Source organism: Tachysurus vachellii, chromosome 2 (assembly GCF_030014155.1).
Source record: "Tachysurus vachellii isolate PV-2020 chromosome 2, HZAU_Pvac_v1, whole genome shotgun sequence".
Taxonomy (NCBI): domain Eukaryota; kingdom Metazoa; phylum Chordata; class Actinopteri; order Siluriformes; family Bagridae; genus Tachysurus; species Tachysurus vachellii.
This window is the reverse complement of record NC_083461.1, coordinates 18,274,744-18,298,661: the sequence shown is the minus strand read 5'-3', so window position 1 is coordinate 18,298,661 and position 23,918 is coordinate 18,274,744. Positions and strand designations below refer to the sequence as shown.

Here is a 23,918-nt window from a genome sequence, read left to right as displayed (position 1 = left end):
CTGAAAACTTTCCAGAAAATGAAGTATTTCTCACAGAAAAGAATTGCAATTACATGTTTTGCTATACACATGCTTATTTTCTTTGTGTATATTGAAACAACACAAAAAAACCCCAGGAAAAAGCAAATTTGACATAATTTCCCACAAAAGTCCAAAAATGGGCCGGACAAAATTATTGGCACCCTTAAATTAATATATGGTTGCGCACCCTTTGGAAAAAAATAACAAATCAATCGCTTCCTATAACCATCAATAAGCCTCTCACACAGAATTTCGGACCACCTTTTCCCAACAGCAATTTTAAGATCTCTCCACAGGTTTTCAATGGGATTTAGATGTGGTCTCATTGCTGGCCACTTCAGAATTGCAATACTTTTTGCAAATACTAATTGCAATACTTTTCTGTGACAAATACTTCATTTTCTGGAAAAATGACTGTACATCCTTGAGTAAGTTGTTACTATAGAAACAATAACTTATACAGTAGCTGAAATTATTGTGAGTGTTCTGCAACTTTTAACCAGTCAGATATAAAAATTCAACAGGCCTCTGGAATAAATATTATATAATAATAATAATAATAATAATAATAATAATAATAATAATAATAATAATAATATTTTTTCAAAGACTCTTTTAATTATTGCAGCAGATTAGTGCCTGCTCACCCTCTGATTCTTGATTATTCCCTCATAGTTATTTTGAAACATGAATATACGATGCAGTAAAATACATGCCCATTATAAATATTTCTAGTCTGATTGCACCATTGCACTAGTTACAGATGAGCTGCATCCAGATGTGAGTGTGATCCAACATAGAGAGGGTTAACACTTAGGACTCAGGGTGGCCCTCTTGCTCTTGCACATCTGCCAGTGGATAGTGATGGCTGGGTGGGGAGGTGGAGTAGAGTGTCAGAGCCAGTTTAGATGTTTTCTTTTGCTGTTGGAGTTCCCTCCCCCTTAGAGAGTGTGTATGTAGTGTGACTCAGGGTCAGGTAACAGAAAGCTCACTTCCTCTGGGAGCCTAGAGGAGACAGCAGGATGGGCAGTGTGTGCCTGTGCTGAGGATGGAGAAAAGAGTGTGTGTAATCCAGACTGACTTTCACCAGTACAGACCCTTAACTGGAATCCACAGTAAACATCTGGCACAGGTAAGACTCTGCAGCTGATTCTCTTAATTGCTAACATGCTTCAGGTTTAGAGTGGAATGAGTTGGTGTACAGGACGCATATTAAGCCAAGATTGGGTTACAGTGATTGTCTGCTGAGTAGCCTTTTCACAATACATGGTCTAGTCTATCTGACAATTCAGGCCTGTTTGTGTGATCATAAGTAGTGCACCTGTAAAAGGCTTCCACACACACACACACACACACACACACACACACACACCTCTTACATTTAGCATTCTCCCTCAGTACTGGATTTCAGCTCAGCAAATTTTTATGTGTACAAGTTCCCTGTGTGCTTTCATGAAAAGAGTGCTGTCTGGATAAAAACACAGGCTTAGCGGCAGGCTCACACACACACACACACACACACACACACACACACACACACACACACACACACACACACACACACACACACAAACACACACACACACACACACTTCTCAGGAATGCAAACATTTCAGTGCGGGTCAGTGATCACAAAAAAGCATGGGAGGGTCTTCTCTTGAGTCAACTCAGGCTTAAGAAGTGGATAATTACTAATTACTAATATTTTTAAAACTTGCACATAAGACTTGGTCAGCTTCCAGAACACATGCAGTTGTGACCCGTGCTTCTGACATTATCAGCACTGCTTCCTGAGTAGCTGTGAAGTTTTGATGGATCTGCAGGTCGTCCATTCCATCTGTAGGACTGTTGGAGATCAACAGTAGTGGAAACTTACCTATTCTATAGAACATACAACATAGTAATTTACTGATATATATGTCATAGTCCGAAGTAGTATAAAGTTTGTTTTATGGGATGCGTTTTGGATATACATACGTTGGATATAGATACGTTTTCATTATCACATTGCTTTTGGATTGCAGCTAAAGAGTAAAATTGCATGGAGGATGAAACCAATTCTTCCGTCCTACTTCAATTCTCCAGACTCTTCACAGAGCCAACACTTTCATCAAACCTAAACACCATGATTAGGATTTTCGTATGTACTGTCAGTGATTGTGCCAAGTACTCAAGTCAAGGGAGAAATGTGGAAAAAGACAGCAGTAATTTTGCAATTATGACTTCAATTTGTCAAAGTGAGAAAATGTTGAGATGTTTAGAGATCACAAGACCATTCGCAATATTTTGAATTTAGGCTTAGGTCCATTTTGCTACAACACAACTTGATCAACTCCTGACCTTCACACTGTGTGGAAAACAGATTTATCCTGCAACGTTGTTGTATCACCATGTGATAAGACATGCAGATTTTCTTTCATTTTTGGAGAAATATATTTATATTTCCAAGTTTGCTATTGACAGAAAACAAAATTTAGGCTCTATTGTTTTGATCATTTTTGGTGATTAACATCAGGCATTGTAAAGTTTTCTCACCCACATTGCAACTCACATAGTATGAGTGTAAGTGTATTTTAAAATGTTTCACAGTATTAGAAATGTGCCAAAATGTGCTTACAGTTATTACATCTAATAGCTAAAGCACTAAGATGCGTTACAGATATCTGTGGCATTGAAATATCATAAACTGCCCAAATTCAATTTATAAGCATTCCAAGAGCAATGTTTTATAAATCACTACTCATAAATATTTGTGGAGAAGGCCTCGCAAAGCTGTTCTCATTAGCTTGGGTCTGCAGCCTGGCCTCCATGTCTCCATGTCACCTCCACTAACTGGGAATGCAATGAAAGGGAATAAATTTATTTGGAAAATGGCTGCTCGTGATCTGGGCCTGACACAATTGAGTGTGAAAGCAAGAATGTTTGATGCCTGTTTGCCAAAGGGACAGTCTTCAAGTAATACCTAAAAATTCTGTTATATTCCTCAAAGCGCCAGATCTCACAGAACTCATAAATAGCTTAATTAGTATGTTTTGTGTGAAATCCTGATTTGAAACATCCTCCCAAATCAAGTCAAGGCATGAGCATTTCTGCAACACTGAATGTCTCATTCACAAAGGCTCAAGGCTGAGACACTGTAACCAGACCAGTGTTGAGGTTTGGAATGAGCATTCTTACAAAAAAAAAAAAAAATAAATACTTGTGCTGACTGTGAAGAGAGGTTTGGAGTTTCAGGGGAGATTAAATAACACACTGTAAAAATGTTGGGTTTGGTAGAAGTTAACGTGCAAGCATTAGTGTCAGCCAATGCACAGTAGACAATCTAGTGGTGACATTTTAATTGCATCATAGTGTATAATTTTTGCTTAGAAAGTACAGACATGCCATCTTTTTGTAAGACATAGACACACATGCTGATCTCCACACTTTGTTAATGCAGTTTGTTAAGGTTCACACCCAGGGATTGGCAACGAAACAACAGCAACCATGAGCAGGATAAAGCTTAATTAAAATAAAAGAATGAAAGAGCACTGACGTTTAAAAACTTCCTCTCAAACAGGTCCTCTTTTCTTTTGCACTTCATCATGTACGAATTATTCAATGTAGTAAAATTTGTAGTGTTCATATCAAGAGTAGTGTCACTATCTGACATTTTTCAGTCACAGGGATAACCTGGCTCAAGTTGCAACAGGTTTCTTCTCCTGTCATTTTCAAAGCTGTAATAAATGACTTTGAATGAGCTTTGGAAAATTAGTATACACTTTTTCACTATGACTAAACTACACTTTTGATTTCTTTGTTGGTTTGCCAAATTTGCTTGTTGAATCTTGTATAGATAGGAGAACATAGACGTAGACAAAATACAGATTGACACTGCAAAAAAATAGCATGTCACTTGAGCATGCATGCATGATATCAAGGCCAGGGAAGATCTCAGAGGTAAATGGTCAACAAAAATCGTTCCACTAAGTTGATGCATGGTGTGCTAAAGTTATTGCGGTTGCACTGTTGTCGCCGTATGGTTATGCTTTGGAAGGAGCTTGTGGAAAATTAGTCAATCGGCTCTCTGCTTGAAATCTTAGCAAGAACATTTGGACTGATTTACACTACAATTTTTCTATTTGTTATTTTTGGACTGAAGAACTTGGTAATAAGGAAAGAGTGGATACTGCATGCTTTTAAAGTCTAATATAACATTAACTGAAATTAAGTAAAGAACACTAGAATCGGCTTTACTAATATCTTACAATGTCTACAATACAGCTATACAGAAGTACGCTATATAGAAAGGAACCCTTAACTCTTTAATGAAATAGCAATGTTCAGAAAGTTCCAAGACACTTATATAAGCCCTTTCTGACAACGAATATAAACCTGCAGGAAAAAAGAAAAGATTACAGGTGTTGGCTGACGTGAAGGCTGCTTTGGTCTGTCAACTGTCAACTTGACATAACACTTGTGTGAATTGACAGATCGACATTGACATAAGATTTTGTTATGACATTTTGGGCGCTGATTTACAGTATGCTTGAGGACTATGACAACTGGGCTTGTAACTGTGTGTTTGGTATGTCAGAGGCAACACAATATCTTAAAACTATATTTTGAACTATATTCACAATATTTTTATACCATTAAAAATCATTTAATAATAATTGGACTCGGATGTACCATCCCAGGTAGAAGATGCATGCTAAAAATAACGAGTGCATAAAATAAGATGTACTCGTGATTGTGCAATCCCTGGGACAAGGAAAAGTACTCTTTGGTACCATTTTTCCTGAGAGTGTAAGGTAATGTCATGGCACTTTAAGAACTCTTTAGCTCTTAATTTAATTCCTGATATTTTTCCACAGCACTTTATAGCATTGTCTCTGAAATTACAAAAGAGTTTGATTTTGATGTTTAACATATGACATCATCACCGTTATGTAACTGACCTACAGGAAGTTCACATTGGTCATGACGTGCTGAAGAAGACATTGTGGTTATAAGTGTTACAGCAACAAAGAATCTGTCACCTGCTTTAGATTTAATGTCAGCTTCACATCGAATCTGTCCCAAACATGACAGCTGAAGCCAGTTATTTTTTTTTAATTATATAACGATGCTTGTAAGATGATGTTCTATTGATTTGTTGTCATAAGTCAATCATGATAGCCTATCAACTTTACAAGCATTGTTGTTATCCATCAAAGTCTATGATCATGAGCTGCTGATGAAATAAACATTTCTGCTTTAAGTCTCACTTCTGGTTTCTTTCATGTGTCATGAATGCCTTATGTATGTTAACCTTTCACTTATTAAGCAGTTATTTATGTTAGTATGTTATTCAGTAGCTACTAAGGCACAACTATTCTGAACCTAATAGGAAAGGTCTGAACAGGCTAGACACACATGCAAAAAAAAATATAAAATAGCCATGGTTATATATACGCCAGTTAGAGACAGTAAAAATGAAAATGACAATTTAATTCTCCTGTGGTTAAATAGATTATCCTATCATTTGTCACATGAGCTACTGTATAGTACTGGATGTCAGAATATATCCCATCCAGTCTAGGGTGAAATAACGGCTGATTGGGAAAAAATTCTCTGAAGTGCACAATGTGTAATAGTTTAAGTAAGTGGATGAAGGACGATTTTTCTGTAGTTATCCAGAGTCCTTCAAGGATGCCAGAGATATGTTTCTCTTTCCATACTATACATATTATGTGTCATTGTGAGTAATAGCAGATTACTTTAACAGCTGTCCTTATACCTGTGCACAACTAATGGATGTTTATTATATCTTTCTGCTCGTCCCCCCCCAACTAAAACTCAGTGAAGAATGAAGACTATAGAGTGGGTCGTGGTGGTATTTGATCCTGGGGAATTATTGTAGTCTAAGAGTATCAGTGGAAGAAATTTGGAATTGTTTTGAAATGGGCCAAGAGGCCCCGGGAGCAGGAGGGTGGGGAGGAGGTGGGAGTGGAGGGTTTAGTCCAGAGTGATCGTAGAGAAGCGTGAGAGCATAAGAAGTGAGCAGAAGTGGATCAGGTTAATCCAATACAGCAGTGTCTACAGGCTGAGATGAGGGAGAGAGAGGAGCTGAAGAAAGCCATTGAGCAGAGCGACATGCTGCTGACTCGTGTCCGCCAACTGGAGGAGGAGAATGCCGGACTCAGCAAGGAAAAGAATGACACTTTCATTAAGATCCGTGCTGTAAGTCGACTGGGATTTTACCTATGAGATTGTGTTTTTTTATGTTTCAGTCACTTGCACAAGATTTTAGGTCTTTTTTTTATTTGATTTTTTTTATTTAATACACAACTTGTATAATTGAATTACCCTTGTATTTGATGGAAAAACGTTTCCTTTGAAAAAAGTGTCTTATTCATGACAGAACTTATCTTTGTATCTTCAAGCACAGGAAATTGTGTATTCTGTATGTGGCAGCTTTCACTGAAAACCACAGTCCTGCCTGTTGAGCTGAGCAGTGATGATAAGTAGGTAGCAGAGCTCACTATTGAGTTATTGCTCCTGCCTTGCCTCATTGGGCTAGAATATGGCAGACACAGATGGCCAGAGACATCTCCATGTGGAAAGGAAAGGCATACTGAGCAGTGAAATTCACAGGTATTTTTTTGGATTGGAAATGACTCAGCACTGAGTTCTCCTAATATGTCTGATTATTTTTGCTGCTGATTGCATTAACAGATCCTCCAGATTCACTCATAGTCTACTTTCCATCCACCACTTTATGGCAGGGCTTGTATTACTGAAACTCTAGCAGGATTTCTACATTCAGTCTTTTGCACCCTTTTGTTACTTTTGTAAGAGTTAGCTTTGTAAGATTAAATTGATTAGCATGTGACATTGGAACATTTCACTTGTAACTGAAATACTAATGCTTATCATCTACAGCTCTATAGTAGATGTTCCAACCAATAAGGCCATGTGGAGAAGAGTTCCTGAAATACCCCAGGGGGTAACTGCGTCGTTTGATTTGATATGAAACTCGAGTATGTGTAAAGATGTGATTTATCATTAATACTAAGTGAATATTGTAACATAGTGACATTTATGGACATTTATAGACTGGATGTAAATGGAGGTAGCTACCTGTTGATGCAGATTGAAGGACACATGTAATATAAATGTGTGAAATGTGTCCATCGTTACAGGATGATGATCGGCAGGTGTTTGAAGCTTGACCATCAGAACGTTTTGGTCGGTCAGTGGTTAACAAGTCACATTCAGATCTTTTTTCAAGAATTCCTGCAAAGTATCTGACCAAGTGCCTAATACTGTTGGCTGATTTTAATATTTTCCAGTGTACTCGGAAAAAAAGACCTGTGCTTCCCACTTTTCTTTTCCCTTTGTCCTTTATTGTGCTTTCAGCTGTTTCTGTGGGATTTCTCAGTTGTTTCCTGGAGAAAGATCATCATTCCATAAATAATGGGATCAGTGCCTAGTGTGTAGGCAGCCATGCTTCATTAACTCCTTGCCAGGCCAATGCAGTCTGCTGGAGAAGAAAGATATTTGCATTGTAGTCTGCACATAAATTTGCATTACGTTCGGTACTAAATTGGGTACGACACTTTTATTATTTTTCCCATTTTTATTATTCATCCCATGAATTTGTAAATCCGATTGATCAGAAGGTGATTCATTTTCAATAACAACATCTCTGACAGTATTTCTGTCAACAAAAAAAAATCACTGGTTTATATTAACGCTTTTATGCTTGCAGGATATTGTTGCTATAGTAACAACTTCCACAGGGACTTGTATAATGGACACACATAAACCTAATAAAAACAAGTATAATTGTGGATGTGGTAAAGTTTGCTTTGATTTGATGTTTAATTAGCATTCTTGAAGGAATCTCCAGTGTCATCACTATAGTCAGTAGTTATTTTCCTATAACCCCTTGCCCTGGCATGTTTTATTTCTTGCATGAATTATTTCAAGGAAGATATCAATATACTATTTGCATCCTGTAGGTAGGTCTCCCACCATACTGTAACACTGTAGCCTTATATTAGCTAGTGTGCTAGTGCTCAGAATGAATAGCATTGATAAATGCATAAAATTAGCAAGCTTGATTAGACTGTAAACTGAAGCTTGTTGAACACTGAGGCTATTGATGGAGATTAAATATTAGTTCTATGTACTATGTACTTTACCCTAGTAGCAGACATACCAGTATAGCAGGATGTTCCAATTCTATTAAGCATTTGCTCAGTTTTGTTGCTTTTGTTGTTGAAGAGAGCCAGTACTTAAACTATATCTGTTTTAAATAGATTCACTTAAACACCTAATCTACAGAGCATTAAATATATATCAAAATACATATTATTTATGTGATAAGTAATATTTCAAAATACAGATGCAAAACCGGCAAAATGTATTGTTAATGTCAGTTAAATAGTTAAAAAACTGCAGCATAAGCTCTTTTATATCCACCAATAATTATGAAATAAAATGTGAAAATGTGTTTTCCAGAATCATCCACATGCCCTATTTAAACATGTGGAAAAACTTTAAGGTCTGGGCTAGCTTTAGAGTTTTTGTGGCTTAGGGCAAGATCTCTGAATAAAACCCATCTCCTGGTTAAATCAGAGTGAGAGAAGTGAGATTAACACAGCACATCTCATGTATTCTTCTACAGTGATGTTTTCTTTAAACTGTAAAACATTAGAATAGCATTTTCACTGTTTTTTATGATGATGCCATTTCCTCCATCTGTAAATTTTGTGTACTGCTCATCCTACACAAGGTCACAAGGACTGCAATGAGCTGTACCAAATTCAAAACACCACCTACTGTATATTAAACTGTTTTTGGGATGCCAGTCTATTGTAGAGCACAATCGCACTCACTCAAACACTCATTAGTACACTAGGGACAATTTAGGAATGCCAATCTGCATACAAGCCCATGTCTTTGGACTGGAGGAAGAAACAATAGTTCTCAGAGGAAACCTCAGAGGAAAACACAGGGAGAACATAAAAGCTCTCCTATCTCTCGCTAATTGAATACCACTTTTTCTGTCCTTATTTTAATATGTACAAGGTTTGTTTAATTAGTAAAAGATGGTTGGGATTGTGAACAACTCCAGGATTCAATTCATTATACAAGTTTATAAAAAAAGATGTAGATCATGGCTGCTTTCACATTTGTTTTCAATTTTATACGAAGGTATTTATTTAATCAATCCCAGTGAATTAAACACAATAGGGTTTGCTGTGAAAGGAAAATACTCCATGATGGGATAGCATGATGCTTTACCTCTCTGAAGCTGATTCATTTCACATCCTGTTGTACGTTATTCAAATTACCAAGCATTATTAATTGAGTGTTTTAACTAAGTGTTTTAATTCTCAATAAGTGGAACTGGAGATTGGATGAAGTATTATGTTGTACCATTTCATACCTTAGCCCTCAAGTATATTTCTAAAATGATCTATTATTATTCTTGATATGTCTTGTTGGTGCACACTAACATACAGTATGTGATACTATGTCTATCCTTGATTAACACTTCACTATCTGTTATATATGAATGGTGAAAGGGTTTGAGGATAGCGGACTATTAAACCGTTCGATTCAACCAGAACATATAGGTAACATTTGTGACGTTCAACTCAAAAAAATGGCACCTAAATGGAAAGTTTCACAGACCTGACAATGCTGCAAAGACTAATGCATTGTTTTGACAGGGTCAAATTTTGAGCATGTGATCACATTGTCAATAGGCTTAAACGTGGTTCCTGGAAACAATTTTTACATCTAATTTTCTGCCACACTTTCAAAATGTTTGAATGAAAGCAAGGAATCCTTCTTTACTCCTTAATTTTGAAATGCATCGATCTAAAGGGAGTTACCCTGATAACCTCTGTTATCTTCCTCTTTCTATTCTGTAAACATTCACAGCATTTCCAAGAGTGGAAAAAGAGCAATCAAATGATATTCACATCTGGTTCATGTTTGGGGGGAAAAAAGAAAATTCCCTGTGAAAGCTTAAAAAATGTGGAGAACTTGTGGGAAGTTGTATTATTATTCATTGTCATCAGTCATTATAAAAATCCCAGAGGTTAAAGAGCATTATTGTGGTCACCAGTGAGCATTGACTGACTGAGCTGACTTTTGTTGTCTGGGTGGATGTGGGTGTAATATTCTGTTTCATGAACAGCTGGCTATAATACTGAAGAGGAGAATAAAATAGATGTCATTGTTGGGCCTGAAACACTCAGTAGATGGATTTATGCTGCTTCTTAGCGTGGGTTTAAAGACAGATTATTTTCACTATATGAGACAGCTCAGATTCTGGAATTGTCCATAAGACAAAAGTAAGTTTACATTTGAAGAGGCCCATACCTTGATGCTTCGTCACCTGCTTCGATGTTTATCACATTTCACCCTTTGAAGTTTTTATCCAACTGATTTTAACTAGCCAAAACAAATAAAAAGGCGTAGCATGTATTGTCTGTTAATTCATTCAAATGTGAAGTCACATTGGAAAAGCATGTTCAATATCCTTTTTGTTCACCATTGAGTGATGAATAGCATGGCATTTATTCATGGCTGACACACAAACACACACACTGTCTTTTCTTATCTTTTCTTTCTTAGCCCTTTCCGAAAGGGAGCGTCAGTGTTGGTTGTTTAATTTGCACTGACGCTGTCCTCGTTTTGTTTCGTAGCTACTGTTAGGGTTATGAAAGCTAAAGCATTCTATACCCTGGCTTTTGTAGAATCCTCTGGATAAAGTGGGAGAAGACACCACCTCACTCAGAAGGAGACGTTACATGGTGTGAGGTGGAGTAGCAGTGAGCTAACTTCAACATCAAGAAAATAAAACAGGGAGCAGTGAGCACTGAGAGAAGAAGCCAAGTGAACCTGTACATAAAGGTGTGTAGAGTTCCAGTTTGAGGAGCATTTGGCAGTTGGAACCACTGTATCTGGGACATGGAGGCTGTTTGTCAGAACCAGACTGAAGGTTTTTCTGTAAATTGCCGGAGGTGCCTTTTGCTGTCCGAAGATTCGGAAGAAGCCTGTGAGACACAGGTAGAGCCAGAACAAGAGGAACTGGATTGGGATAATTTTAGTACATCCATACAACATCGGCAGGTGTGTGTGTGTGTGTGTGAGAGAGAGAGAGAGAGAGAGAGAGAGAGAGAGAGATTGAGAGAGAGAGAGAGAGAGAGAGAGAGAGAGAGAGAGAGAGTGTGTGTGTGTGTGTGTATGTGTGTGTGTGTGTGTGTGGTCATTTAACAACTAATAGAGCCAAAATGTTTCCTTTGGTTAATAGGAAATTAGGTGAAGCACAGATGCTAATAATTAATATTAATGTCAAGTGTGTGTGTGTGTGTGTGTGTGTGTGTGTGTGTGTGAGAGAGAGAGAGAGAGAGAGAGAGAGAGAGTGCGTGTGTGTGTGTGGTCATTTAACAACTAATAGAGCCAAAATGTTTCCTTTGGTTAATAGGAAATTAGGTGACGCACAGATGCTAATAATTAATATTAATGTCAAGTGTGTGTGTCTGTGTGTGTGTGTGTGTGTGTGTGTGTGTGTGTGTGTGTGTGTGAGAGAGAGAGAGAGAGAGAGAGAGAGAGAGAGAGAGAGAGAGAGAGAGTGCGTGTGTGTGGTCATTTAACAACTAATAAAGCCGAAATGTTTCCTTTTGGTTAATAGGAAATTAAGTGAAGCACAGATGCTAATCATTAATATTAATGTCGTGTGTGTGTCTGTGTGTGTGTTTGTGTTGCAGTATGAGAGCAAGAAAAATGTCAGGTCAGGCTAAATCTTTAATAGTGCTGACTGATTGTGTTTAACTAACATACCTGGCTCTATCATTTATTTAATTATTTCTTTATTCTACTGATTTATTATACGTTTAAAATCACTAAGATGTAAAAATAATTTTCATTTAGATTTCTGTGAAAGAATGTCAAAACACAATAAGCACAGGATAAATGCAAAATAAATTCCCAATTGGCAAACACTTCCTTCTCATATTTTATTGATAATAACAGTAGTTTAAATGAATGCTAACAATCATGTTAGGAAGTAATTTGAGGTCTGAAGTCTGAATAAAGCTTTTGGTCTGATTAGTTTTGATAGAACATCTGTTGGTTTTTTTTAAGAATGATTTGAGACTGGATTAAGTATTTTCTTCTGTCATGACATGTTTCTCTTTTATGCTCTCTAAATGAAGGGCCATGTGTTTTTGGATTATTCTGTTCATTTTTTAGAAACAAGCGTTCGGCAGAGACTCATCAAAACAGCTTGAATATAATCTATGTCACATTCATATGTTTCATATTCAGTATGCATCTGGAAAAATTTTTTTTTTGAATGCTACTGGCTGTAGTGAAATACTCGGATTTTGACCTGAAGAGACCAGGTTAAAGAAATGACATGTCTCTTCCCCTGTTTCATCTTTCTCTGATTTCACCTCACCTTCACTTCACCTCACTGCTCTCCTTGTTCATGTTCACTTCTACCTTCTCTTTCTCCTCTTTCTCACCACCGTGCAGGAGCAGGAGGCACTGCAGCAGGCCGAGCAGCGCTGTGTACAGTTGGTCCAGGCCAGACGTGAGCTGGAGGTTCAGGTGGCTCAGCTTGAATTGCGTGTAGAGCAGGAGGAAGACGCTAACGCACAACTCGCCTCACAGCGTCACACACTCCAGGCTGAGTGCCGTAGCCTTCATCAAGACCTAGAAGAGCTGGAGAGTGCGCTCAGTGCAGTTGAGAAAGACAAACAGGTGATGCATAGACAAGCGATTACAGTGTCATGAGCTTGTGCTATTCATGCTAAACATTTCCACACTGGTTTCTGCTAACTACATATACCTTATTTGTATAGATTTTCATGTTTCACCTGTCATTCAGGTGCAAAGAAAAGCGTTTGAATACGCAGTTCATGTACAGTCCATTTACATTTTACTTAGTCCTTCAGGTATTTTATTTTAATATTATTAATATTTTTAGGCTCAGTTTTTATAATAGCATTTCTTCCTCATCTGCGTTCTTACTTCTGTCATCTGGTTGTTTAGTTCATTGTATTCTGATGAATGATTGGATTACTGCATTACCTTGAATGCACCTTGTAATAAATTTTACAAAGCCGTACTGTCCTTTGTTTAAGAACCGGTTACTTTTTGTATAATAAGTGGCTAATAAGTCATTTGTTGCCTACGGAAGAGTAATGGGAGGCACTCAAACATCCAGTTTCTTTGACAGGCATTTTCTTTGCTAAACCTTACCGTACCTGATATTGAACTGAACACAAGAACAGACCTGTACTGTCAGTTGGCTCTTTCTCACTTTGAACAAAGTCTGTTTGCACTTCACCTGTTGCCATAGCAACATAGCAAGGATGTGAATTATTTCAATTTCATTATAAAGTGCAGATAGGTATTTTTTACTTTACCATTAGTATTTCTCGAACTTAATCCTGAGCTTCACCATGAAATTAGGTTAAAGTTTATTAGCCTTTTTTTTTCACTACAAATGAACTCCACTGCAGTATTTTGGCTCTCAAAATAACCTTTTATTTCAAAGTTGGTGTACCTACTAATCGTTCCTTACTCAATTTCTTATTTACATTTTTTCTGTAATCAATTGGCTTCAATAACAGATGGTTACTGAAATTTTTGTCTGGTTACATACTACAGTTTGATGAGTTTCTGCCTATAAAAGTTTGAAAAGCCTTGAGGTCAGAGTGGAGTGAAGCAACGGTACTGATTTTGAGATGAAAGCCTCGCCTCCTCCCATCCATAAGCACTTCTGGTTTACATCTGCTTTTCAAAGACTCAACAAGACCACATGCACACACACACACACACACACATACACACACATGCATGTACATGTGCATGCACACATATACACAAATAACATCCACTTATGTTTTTAAGAGAGAATGCATAATGTATATCAGCTGTAATGGCAGCCTATTATTAATAAATGTTACAGATAATAATAATACACTCTCTCTCTCTATTTCTCATTCTCTCTCTTTTTTCTTTCTTTCTCTCTCTCATTCTCTTCATCTCGCATCCCCCCTGTCTTTCTCTCATTCCATCTGACACACTCCTTCTCTCATTCTTTCTCTTTCTCTCATTCTCCATCTCTCATCCTCTCTCTCTCATTCCCTCTGACTCTCTCTCTCTCTCTTATTCCCTCTGACACACTTCCTCTCTCATCCTTGCTTTCTCTAGCTAAAAGTCTATACTCACATAATTTAGCGTGATTTAATGTTATTATATATGTTTGCATTCACACATAATTCATGTCTACTGCAATATTTCGCCATTTTCTATGGAGATTTATAGATTTTATGCATTATCCATTTTATCCAACAAAATGGTGATGTATTTCTGAGTTTACTTAGATTAAAACTTGCTTTGGGTGAATATTTTACTTGAATGTCATAATCATAGTAGTGAACATAGATAAACATGTGGTTTACATGGATTTCTGGTTCATTTTTGCAGCTAAATGGTTTTTATACCTCATACATCACAGTCCAGTTGTTCGTATTTAGCACAGTAGCCAGCACCTTGATCTCAGAGAGGACACAGAGACACGTGTAAGAAAGCTCAGGCTTGATGTTTTAGAGAAAAGGTCACTCCAGCGGGATGGAGAGAAGTTGTTTCCTGGCTGCTGTACTGCTTGAATCTCACTCGTCTAGAACACATGTTGAAGGCTGTTAAGATCTGAGATCACATCAAATCGGCAGAAGTCCAGCTTTTATCAGCTTACTAGGAAGGAATTTTAGAGGAGTACAAAAGTTTTTTGTCTTTTTTTTCTTCTTCTTAAAAAGCCATTTTTTTCATGAATTAGAAGTTCCAGGGAATAGTCTAAGGACTCATGACTGCTATTTGCTGAAAAGCACAAGGGAATGTTACTGTATAGAATAGGGAAATGGTCATGAACAGAATATAGTCATTTGTCTTAGGTTCTGTAATCACATATATCTCAGAAAATTCCCTACAATTCAATGATTATAGTCTTTGAACGACTATGAGTGTATTGTGCAGTAAAAGAAGCTAGATAGTGAACAGTAGAAGCTGCATTTGCCAGGTTATCACCATCTGTAATTTAGAATCTGTGGCAGTGGGCTGTTTTTTCCTCACCCCATTGAGCGTGCGTGTAAAGAGCCGGTACTCTTCAGACAGATAGATGGATAATTGAGTCAAATAAAAATGATATCCAGGAAACATTTTAGTGTTTATTTCTTGGTCAGATGTTTTAAATCTACTTGGAATTTGCATTGAAGGATTGGATTTGATTAAGCTATCGAGCTGCAAACTTCCTCTGACAGACTCCACGGTTGAGGTAAACGAACGCATCCCAGCTGTGGATCAAAGATGGCAGCAAGTCAGATGAGAGTCACAGTTAATGTTTTAGTGCCTCATATGCTGCACAGACCGTAACATTTCTGTTACTGTTCACAGAAAACCATTGAAGACCTACAGTTTGAGGGGGAGAAGGTGAACCTTCTGACTACAGAGAAAGTGAAGTTGCAGGTACACATCGAGGAGGTGAGAACTGCAACCTTTATGACACCCTAACCAATTATCCCTAATCAGAAAAATTCTGTTTCCTTTGTCCGGTGTGCTGTTAGGATGACGTCATGGCTGATACCCAGAGCAACATCTCTCACTGATGCAAAATAATTTGTTTATTCTAATGCAGATTTTCAGAATAATATCACTGATTAACTTAGATGCACTAATCAGTAACTAAATCACTGAATTCTGGGAGTTTATGGAGCTCGCTGGTCTAAGTGGGATGTATGGCTTTGTGGTGTGTGGTGTGTCACAGTTGGAGTACCAGCTGGAACAGGAGAGGAAGCAGCGCACTGAGCTGGAAAGGAACAGGAGGAAGTTAGAGGGAGACAGTAAGAACACCATGGAGAACCTCAGTGACCTGGGCAAGATGAGGGTCAACCTAGAGGAGCTCATCAAAAAGTGAGTTTTTAATTGTCTTTGATTTACTTAGGACTTAGGAAGCTGAACACCTTTCAATATCCACTGGAGTTTTTTAAAGTCAAGTCAAAAGGAGATCTTTGCACAAAAACAGATGGTAGATGTAAGTGTCTCAGTTCTGTAGAAAAACAGATGTTTGGATGCCTTGTGGCTGCTATAACATGATATCTGCTTGGAGTGCCGTTATCTGAGCTTTGATGAGTTAAAGGCCTTCAGGCCCTCAGAGCTGTTCAGGCTTGTTAGTATGCACTTACCATAGCAGACCCAAAGATAATCCCCAGAACAAAAAAAAAAGAACCTCAATGCAGACAACTAAGTGCAATAAGAAATAAACAGAATGCTATTTTATATTGTATATATATATGATACTGTTGATACTTCAGTATATAGATGGACATTAGAAATTGTCCATTCTTTGGAGAGTTTTTTTTGTTTTTTGTTATTGGACCACACTTGACAGACATTTTAATAACCCTTCAGCTGAGACGTGAAACATGAGATGATGTTTCTCAAACCTTATTACATCTGATTGCTTCTTAAGCCATGTCATACACCTCTTGCTCTTTCTCCTCTCTGTCATTCTTCTTCCCCTGCTCTGGATCCTGTCAGGAGAGATGTGGAGATTATTGACACCAGCAGTCGACTGGAGGCCGAGGAGGCACTGAGTGCAGGGCTCCAGAAGAAGAATAAGGAGTTGCAGGTGAGGCGTGTGGGGGAGAGGGAGCATTCCTGTCTTTCAGCGCTCCTAAGGTCCCAAACTCTGATTTGTGAGCCTGTGCCTCTCGACGCTCCCATCCTATGCTCTGAGATGGCAAAAACATCCCTAAGAACATACCTGATAATGATCTCTCTGATGTAAATCCCCCTTAAAATATTAGCTACACCATGGAAGGGTCTTTGGAAAATAGACAGGACAAAGGGGGAAAAAAAACACAATTTATACAAAAATGCTGCAAAAAATATGATTCTTTGCTTTGTGTACAATTGTATAAATTATACTAATGTTCAGTATTTGGTTAGTGAATACACCTTTGCATTACTTTCACAGGAAGTAACATCAAATGTTAATCCCTGACTGCGAGCCAGCCCTGAAATGTAACATTGAGACTTCCAGCCATATATCTACACTACAGTAATGATAAATAAGTTAAAACCGCCAGCCCTGAACAATCTGCAGAATATGTTACCAGGCCAGAGTCTTTATATTCATCACTTACTTTAATAACTTAATCTTCAGTGTCCTGGTCAGGGTCACAGTGGATTCTGGGAACACAGAGAGTGAGGTGGAAACACAGATTGGATGGACTGCAGTCTATTACAGGGCAACACATTCACACACCCACACACACACACACACATATTTACACCTAGGGGCTACTTATTATAATCAGTTCTCTACTCATATAATACATTTGGGAGGTGTTAGGAAATCTCCTCTAATACACGAAGAACAGATCATGAGCTATAGCTGGAACTGGGTTCTCTAAATCTATGAGGCTTTTCATTTCTATTTTCAGTTCTTACTATAATTAAAATAATTAGTCTTGTGGCATTATGTTATTTCAGGCATTGTTGTAAGAAAAATTCACAAATACTGTACTAGGTATCATTAATACTAAATGCTCTCCATTTTCAACTGTAATTGTGTCTGTTTCAGCCAAAAAACTTTTGTTTGTTTGGTTAAAATGCTGAAATCAGGATAACCTCTGTCACTTATTCTGTCACTCTCTCAATTGTTGCGGTGTTATATAATCGAGCAGGTCTATGTGTTTTGTTTTTTTTTATTTTGATCATGTGGTCGGATGTTGCTTACAAATGAACGCTGATCACAGGTATAATGTCACCATCAGTGGAAATACTTTTACGTACATTTATAAAACCTTACAAGTTAATGAAGTAGCCTTTATTTTGTCACAAATATATGACATAACAGTGAAATTCTTTGTTTGCATTTCCCAATTTTGGAGGTTGGGGTCAGAGCACAGGGTCAGGCATGATACAGCACCCTGGAGCAGTTAGAGTTAAGGGCCTTGCTCAAGGGCCCAACAGTAGTGGTTTATTTATTATTTGATTATATTTGTACTTTGGTATTCAAATTTCCCCCACTTATTACTCAATATATTTAGCACACTCTCTCTCCATCTCCGAGGGTGTTCCATCCTAAAGACTCTTCCTCACTCCTAACACCAGTCTCACCTTCTCTTTGTTCCCTTAACGAGGCTATCCAGGCAGGATCCTTGACCCTTGAGGATACAAATTTGTGGAATCCTGCCAACTTTCCACAGACTGAAGAAGCTGCTCGGATGAGTAGTGAAACAGATCAAATTTCGATCAAAATAGAAGGAAGTCCAGTTTACATTACTCAATTTCCAGATACTCAACACATCGTTATTTAGACCTCCAGAGTGCTTATACAAATAACAAAGATCTCTTCTTCTCTTCCACCCAATTACTACACTACATATCGATTGAATTGGCTCAGTTTACCATCCAGTCGTTTTAGTCTAGCATAAAAATCTATTTCAGTAATGTAGAAAAAATATATACAACATCATCTGTTATCTGCTGTGACCTTCTTATATTACACGTTGTAGTTAATGTTTTAGCTATCTGATGCATATCTGTAGCGGCGAGCCTCCATGACAGTAAAATATGTCAAGATGCTTGAGGAAACCAATACTCATTACTAATTTAAAATAAGGCATCTCTTTTGCCTCCGTAAAGGTATTAAATTCAGTGCAGTGAATTTCAAAAACTTTGTTTAGTCTTGTTTAGTCTAGTTTGTTATAACATTCACTGGCTATACAGTATTTAAGTTATAGTTACATTTTCTTTGCTAACTTTGACTAGCTTTGAGTCCATAACTAATAGTAAATGGCTAGTAAGTAAAACTGTAGCTAACGGTCAGCACCGGTTATTTACTATATGTTCCCTCTCTCTCACTCACTCATTCTAACGATTATCCGAACTACCTCGGGTCACGGGGAGCCTGTGCCTATCTCAGGCGTCACTGGGCATCAAGGCAGGATTATTATATGTTCACTTAAGTATAATTTCTTATCTTGTGTTGAACTAAGAGTTATGTTTCAGGTATTATTTCATGATTGGTCAAATATTCCTAATATATTAATACATCTTTAGTCCTTATGTCTGAACTGCTCAGAAAGACAAGACATCCAGAGAGATCCCGAAAGTGACAAAGTATGCAGTACAATACCTCTCTGATCAAGGAGCTTTTTCTGTGCCCAGAACATAGAGGCTCTTTGTGCACGCACGGCTGAATTACCGTGCACAACGGTATTCGAGTATCAGCGAAGGTAGACGTGTTTTCACGTAACGCCAGGGCATTATCTATATTACACAATGCGGGCTTTATGGACAACTCTCCATTAATCACAGCTTAGGTGGACCTAGAAGGAACAAAAGCTAAGCTGGTTTGACAAGAGCCCCAACGCGTGTTATTTTAGTAGTTCAACCGATCACACCCGTTCAGGTGGAGCCTTTCGTTAAACATACAACTTATCTTTGGCTTATTTTTCAACACATGATGTTTACGGTTTGAGTTTCAGCATCTAGTCTGTCACTCAAGTTGCCCGATGTCTTTGTTAAAAAATGTTGGAAAATATTAATCTCTTTATCTCCTCTTGTGTGAGCTTGAAGAGAAATCCTGTCACTAGCCAGTTAGATGATCTAAAGTCCTGGTTCTGTGCAGCACATAGTAAAAAGGTAACCAGGGTAAAATGTACACAAAGCAAAGGAAAATTGATAAGAGTTTGGCCTCTCCAACTGCCTCTACTATTGAATATCCTGTGGACACATGTGCAATCAATTTCTAGCCTATGATGATGGTTAACCATAAGAATCCATAAGGAAGTGTAATTATGTTGACTGAGACAACTGATTAATAACAGGGTTTATACCAATAGAGCAGAACATTCTAGTGACGTGGATGAAGTCAGTGAAGACCACAGCAAGAATCAGAAGCTTTACTGAGGAGTCTTAAGGGGGTGTGGAGTTTTCTTTCAATGCAGTGAATCAAGTGTGTGTGTGTTTGTGTGTGAGAGTGAGAGTGTCTCTGCGTTCGTATGTGCTAGTCTGTTTTGGTCTAACTGCTGCTTGGCCATGGCTGTGCTCTCTGCTGAGGTTCTGCGCTGGCATGTGAGTTTCTGTGCATTCTATCCATGCACGTTATTTATTTTGTAGCTTTTTGTGTAAATTTGCTCAAGCTATGTTGTAGTGTGTATTTTGCTGAGCTTCCTGGGATTGAAAATTCAGTCTATTTATGTCTATCCTGCTGTTTTGTACTGTTATAAGTGAGTCATGTATGAATGTTTGGATGCTTTGATTTTAGATTTTTAGATCAATCTGCTCACACACAACATGTGTGTGTGTGTACAGGCATGAACGTGCATGCAGGTTGCTGACTGATTATCAGGGTGTACGTTATGGGATGTCCTCCAGCTATATAACTTCCTCTGTAGATTAAAAAACATACCGTGTGCCAAAAGACAATGCAAACAATTAATTTACACGGTTACTCACTTTTTTAATTTAATCATGGTCAGGTTTTAAACCTGAGATTACCTCCCACATTGAACAGTTTTGACATTCATTTCAGGTTTTTTTAGGAAGATATACAAGATAAAATAACGTATAAAGGTGAAATTCGGTTCTATTTAAATCCTGGGTGCTTTAAAGACTTTACAAAAACTGCAGCAGGGTTTATTTGTGATTGCACTGATTAGTGATCTTATCTTACAACTGGACCCAATTAACATGGACACGAACCAAAAGCTTTTCTTTCTATCCTTAGAAAAAAAAAGAACATGATTTTTTTTAAAGCAGGAAGACTTCTATTAATCACAATGAATAGAAATACTCTGCTAATGTAATATAATGACCTGTGAGGAGCAGATACTAACTGTGAGGCATTCTACAGATAAAAACAGTGGGCAAACAAATTCCTGGACTAAATTGCACCCTGTGTTAAAAGCCACCGGTATGCAGGACTAAAAGCAGGACTAAAAGAATTCTTTACCGCAATACTGCTCTTTATATGGCAACCTCTTCAGCACACTTTAAAGGACAAGACAACTCAACTGCATTTGCAAAGCTGATAGACTAAACATTTATGCTTGGAGAAGAGAATTGTTTCCTTTCAGACTTTTATTCTAAACGCAAATAAACTAAAGCAGATGGAGTACGAGCGCAAAATAAGAACAGTGTGTGTCAGATTACATTGTCTCGTGGCACTGATTGATTGCCTTTTTTGTTGCTGTGAAATCGAACATCGCCGTCTGGATACAGTATATTGACTTCATCTGCTTCCGTTCTCCAACCTGCAGGTCCGCATCGAGGAACTGGAGGAAGAGCTGGAGGCAGAGCGAGCCATGAAAGTGAAGGTAACTGCTTCAACTGCTTTAAAAAAAAAACCTATGTGGATTTCTATCTCACATACACTACAACCTTTTCCTTTAACTCTTTATATCCTGTTCATAATAACTATTTTATTACTTTAAATTTTCCTTTTTAATACTGTAGAAACGTGTTAAAAGTCTTGCTCAGATCATCTCAGAGACACCCACATTGGGAGGATTTGCATTTATACTGTAAAGGATTTCAATCACATCATGAACTTACCAACAAAGCTGCATGTGATTAAAGTAAAAAAAAAAAAGAAAAAGTGAGTCAGGATTTAACTCCAAACCTACAGATAAAGGATGGCCTCTGCTGTCTAAAGCTGCTAATCCTTAGCAGATTTGAGGCTGCTTACAGAGGACAGGTGTGCTAATTTACCATGTGTTTGGCCTGTGCGTGCACTTAGCGGTAGTGAGTGTGTGTTAGCATCCTAGAGAGAAGGGATAGGGTGGAGAGTGTTCATGTAGTTTAGCCCAAATGATTTGCACCTGGAATAATAAAGCTAAAACATTTAAAATCTTGACAGCTCAACCTCATCCTCCCTGATCTTCCCAAGAGCTTGATGAAGGATACCTTCAAGATTTATCTGTTGCATAATCTTTTAGTTAAAACTAACCTAAATATATATATGTGTGTGTGTTCTTTTTTTTTCAACTGCATTACTGTGCAGTGTTTAGTAGTGTGTTAGTAGAAAATAAAATAAAATAGTGAGTGTTTAAACAATTCTTTTTCCAGAAATGTTCCACAAACTACAAAAGATATCCTGAATAAATAAAACATTTCACATTTTCTCATATTTACTCAATTCAAGCTTATATATTATTTTCTTTTCGTTTTTTTTTGGAAACAAAGCGTTAAATTATGCAAAATCGATTTATTATTACTTTATTTATTTTTAGTTTATGATATCATTTTTAAATGTTTGAGTTCCTGCACTTTGTGGTAAAATGTTTGTCTTTTTTCCGTACATTTCCAGAACATTTCTAACCCATACCTGCACTTTTACACATTACAGCATAGAGAAAGCTGATAAAGAAATATTTTCGATGATGGGACATGATGTCTGCTAGAGGCACTCGATGCCTCCGGGCTTCGTCTCCACACTGGGTGGCATTCTTAATGGAGCACAGCTCTTCCATTCCCTGAGTCTAAGCCAGAGTGGAGTGTAAAGAGTCATGCTCAGACATGTACACCTTTATCTCTGTGTGCCTACCTGCACCTCCGCAGACCCTTCTCACTCACTCTCTTACAAATATCAGACGCACACAATCCTGCCATTGTTCTCATCTTTCTTTCTGCTGATAGAATCCTGAGATAATCTGCAGAGAAATATCCTTTCCAGACAAAGCATAAACTAATATCAATCCTTACTCCCATGAGGCTAAACACACTTTCTTTAAAACATGTATGGTCCTTTTGACCTCTTTTGAATGGGAGATCGATTGACAGGTGAGTAAAATGAACCTAATATTGACACACTGAAGCAATGGAAAAGTTTTCTGCCAGTGCCGGTGCCAGTGACAGGGCAAGCGTATGATCCTTCTAGAGGTCAAAGGTCATGTCGTTGAGCTTGCCCAGGCTTGCAAAAAGAAGCCCCTCTTCGGTGTTAAATGCAGTTTTCCCTTTATCACCGTCAGTTTAAGACACAAAAGGTCACGAGGGTCAAAGGGCTGCAACCATTCTTCTAGATTACTGCCTCCTAAATGTCCATGCTAGCAGGAATGAGCAACCTTCAGTCAGTCTCATGTGGCTGCTACAATTACCAAAAATAATAAGCCAGGATTCTATGTTAATTCACACAGTTCCTCGTATCATTGACTATAAGGCGATCAGGTTGTTTTTTTTTTGTTCAGTTAGTGATCATCTGACAAGACTGGTTTATACTTTTTAATTCTCATTTTCTTCTGATCTGATAATCTGGTTTGATTTAATCGACTTTAATTTAGAATGATTTTGTGCCAGTATTACGTACCATAGCAACAGTAACCATGGGGCAGAGCTTAGCAGATGATAATCACACCTCAGGGTATGAAGAGAGTTGTGATTGGGCATAAATCCAACATAGTGGTGATGGAAACACAGGAAAACAATGGATTGGAATGAAAAAATGGCACAGTGTACTAGAATTTAGTTTAACACAATGTAATTCGTTTCATTCTTAAATCCCTGCTGATGTTGTTTCTCACTAAGAAGATGAGCTAATGTTTAAACAACACAATCAAGGCTTCACTATTTAACGTGGCACGTCTTTTGCTCATTCTGGAGCTCATTGCTTACACATACGGCATTAATGTTTCAGATTTATTTAACTTCACAGTTACATTGTATACTAAAGATAGACTCAGAAATCCTGATTATCCTTATTATCTTTATTTTTAGACTAATTATAGACTTAAATATACAGTTCAATATTTCATTATTTGTATAGCACTTTTAACAGTGGATGTTGTCTTAAAGCTGCTTTACAGAACATAAAAAAACATACAAAAAGTTTA

At 37.7% G+C, this 23,918-nt stretch overlaps 1 protein-coding gene across 4 annotated transcripts in view; it reads left to right on the top strand.

Annotated features, from left to right (window-relative positions):
- Nucleotides 1-1,024: 1,024 nt before the first annotated feature.
- The window catches only part of LOC132840098 (myosin-16-like), a 40,434-nt gene continuing 17,540 nt past the window's right edge, over nt 1,025-23,918 (top strand). The window contains exons 1-7 of one of the 4 annotated variants that reach the window (XM_060861499.1): nt 1,025-1,153; nt 10,764-11,076; nt 12,547-12,774; nt 15,472-15,558; nt 15,842-15,987; nt 16,615-16,705; nt 21,351-21,407. In XM_060861499.1, coding sequence (XP_060717482.1) covers nt 10,978-11,076; nt 12,547-12,774; nt 15,472-15,558; nt 15,842-15,987; nt 16,615-16,705; nt 21,351-21,407 — 708 coding nt within the window. In that variant the 5' untranslated portion in view covers nt 1,025-1,153; nt 10,764-10,977. Of the gene's footprint in view, nt 1,154-10,763; nt 11,140-12,546; nt 12,775-15,471; nt 15,559-15,841; nt 15,988-16,614; nt 16,706-20,066; nt 20,164-21,350; nt 21,408-23,918 lie in introns of those variants that run through there. The other 3 variants (XM_060861492.1, XM_060861507.1, XM_060861515.1) reach the window with 3 other exon arrangements.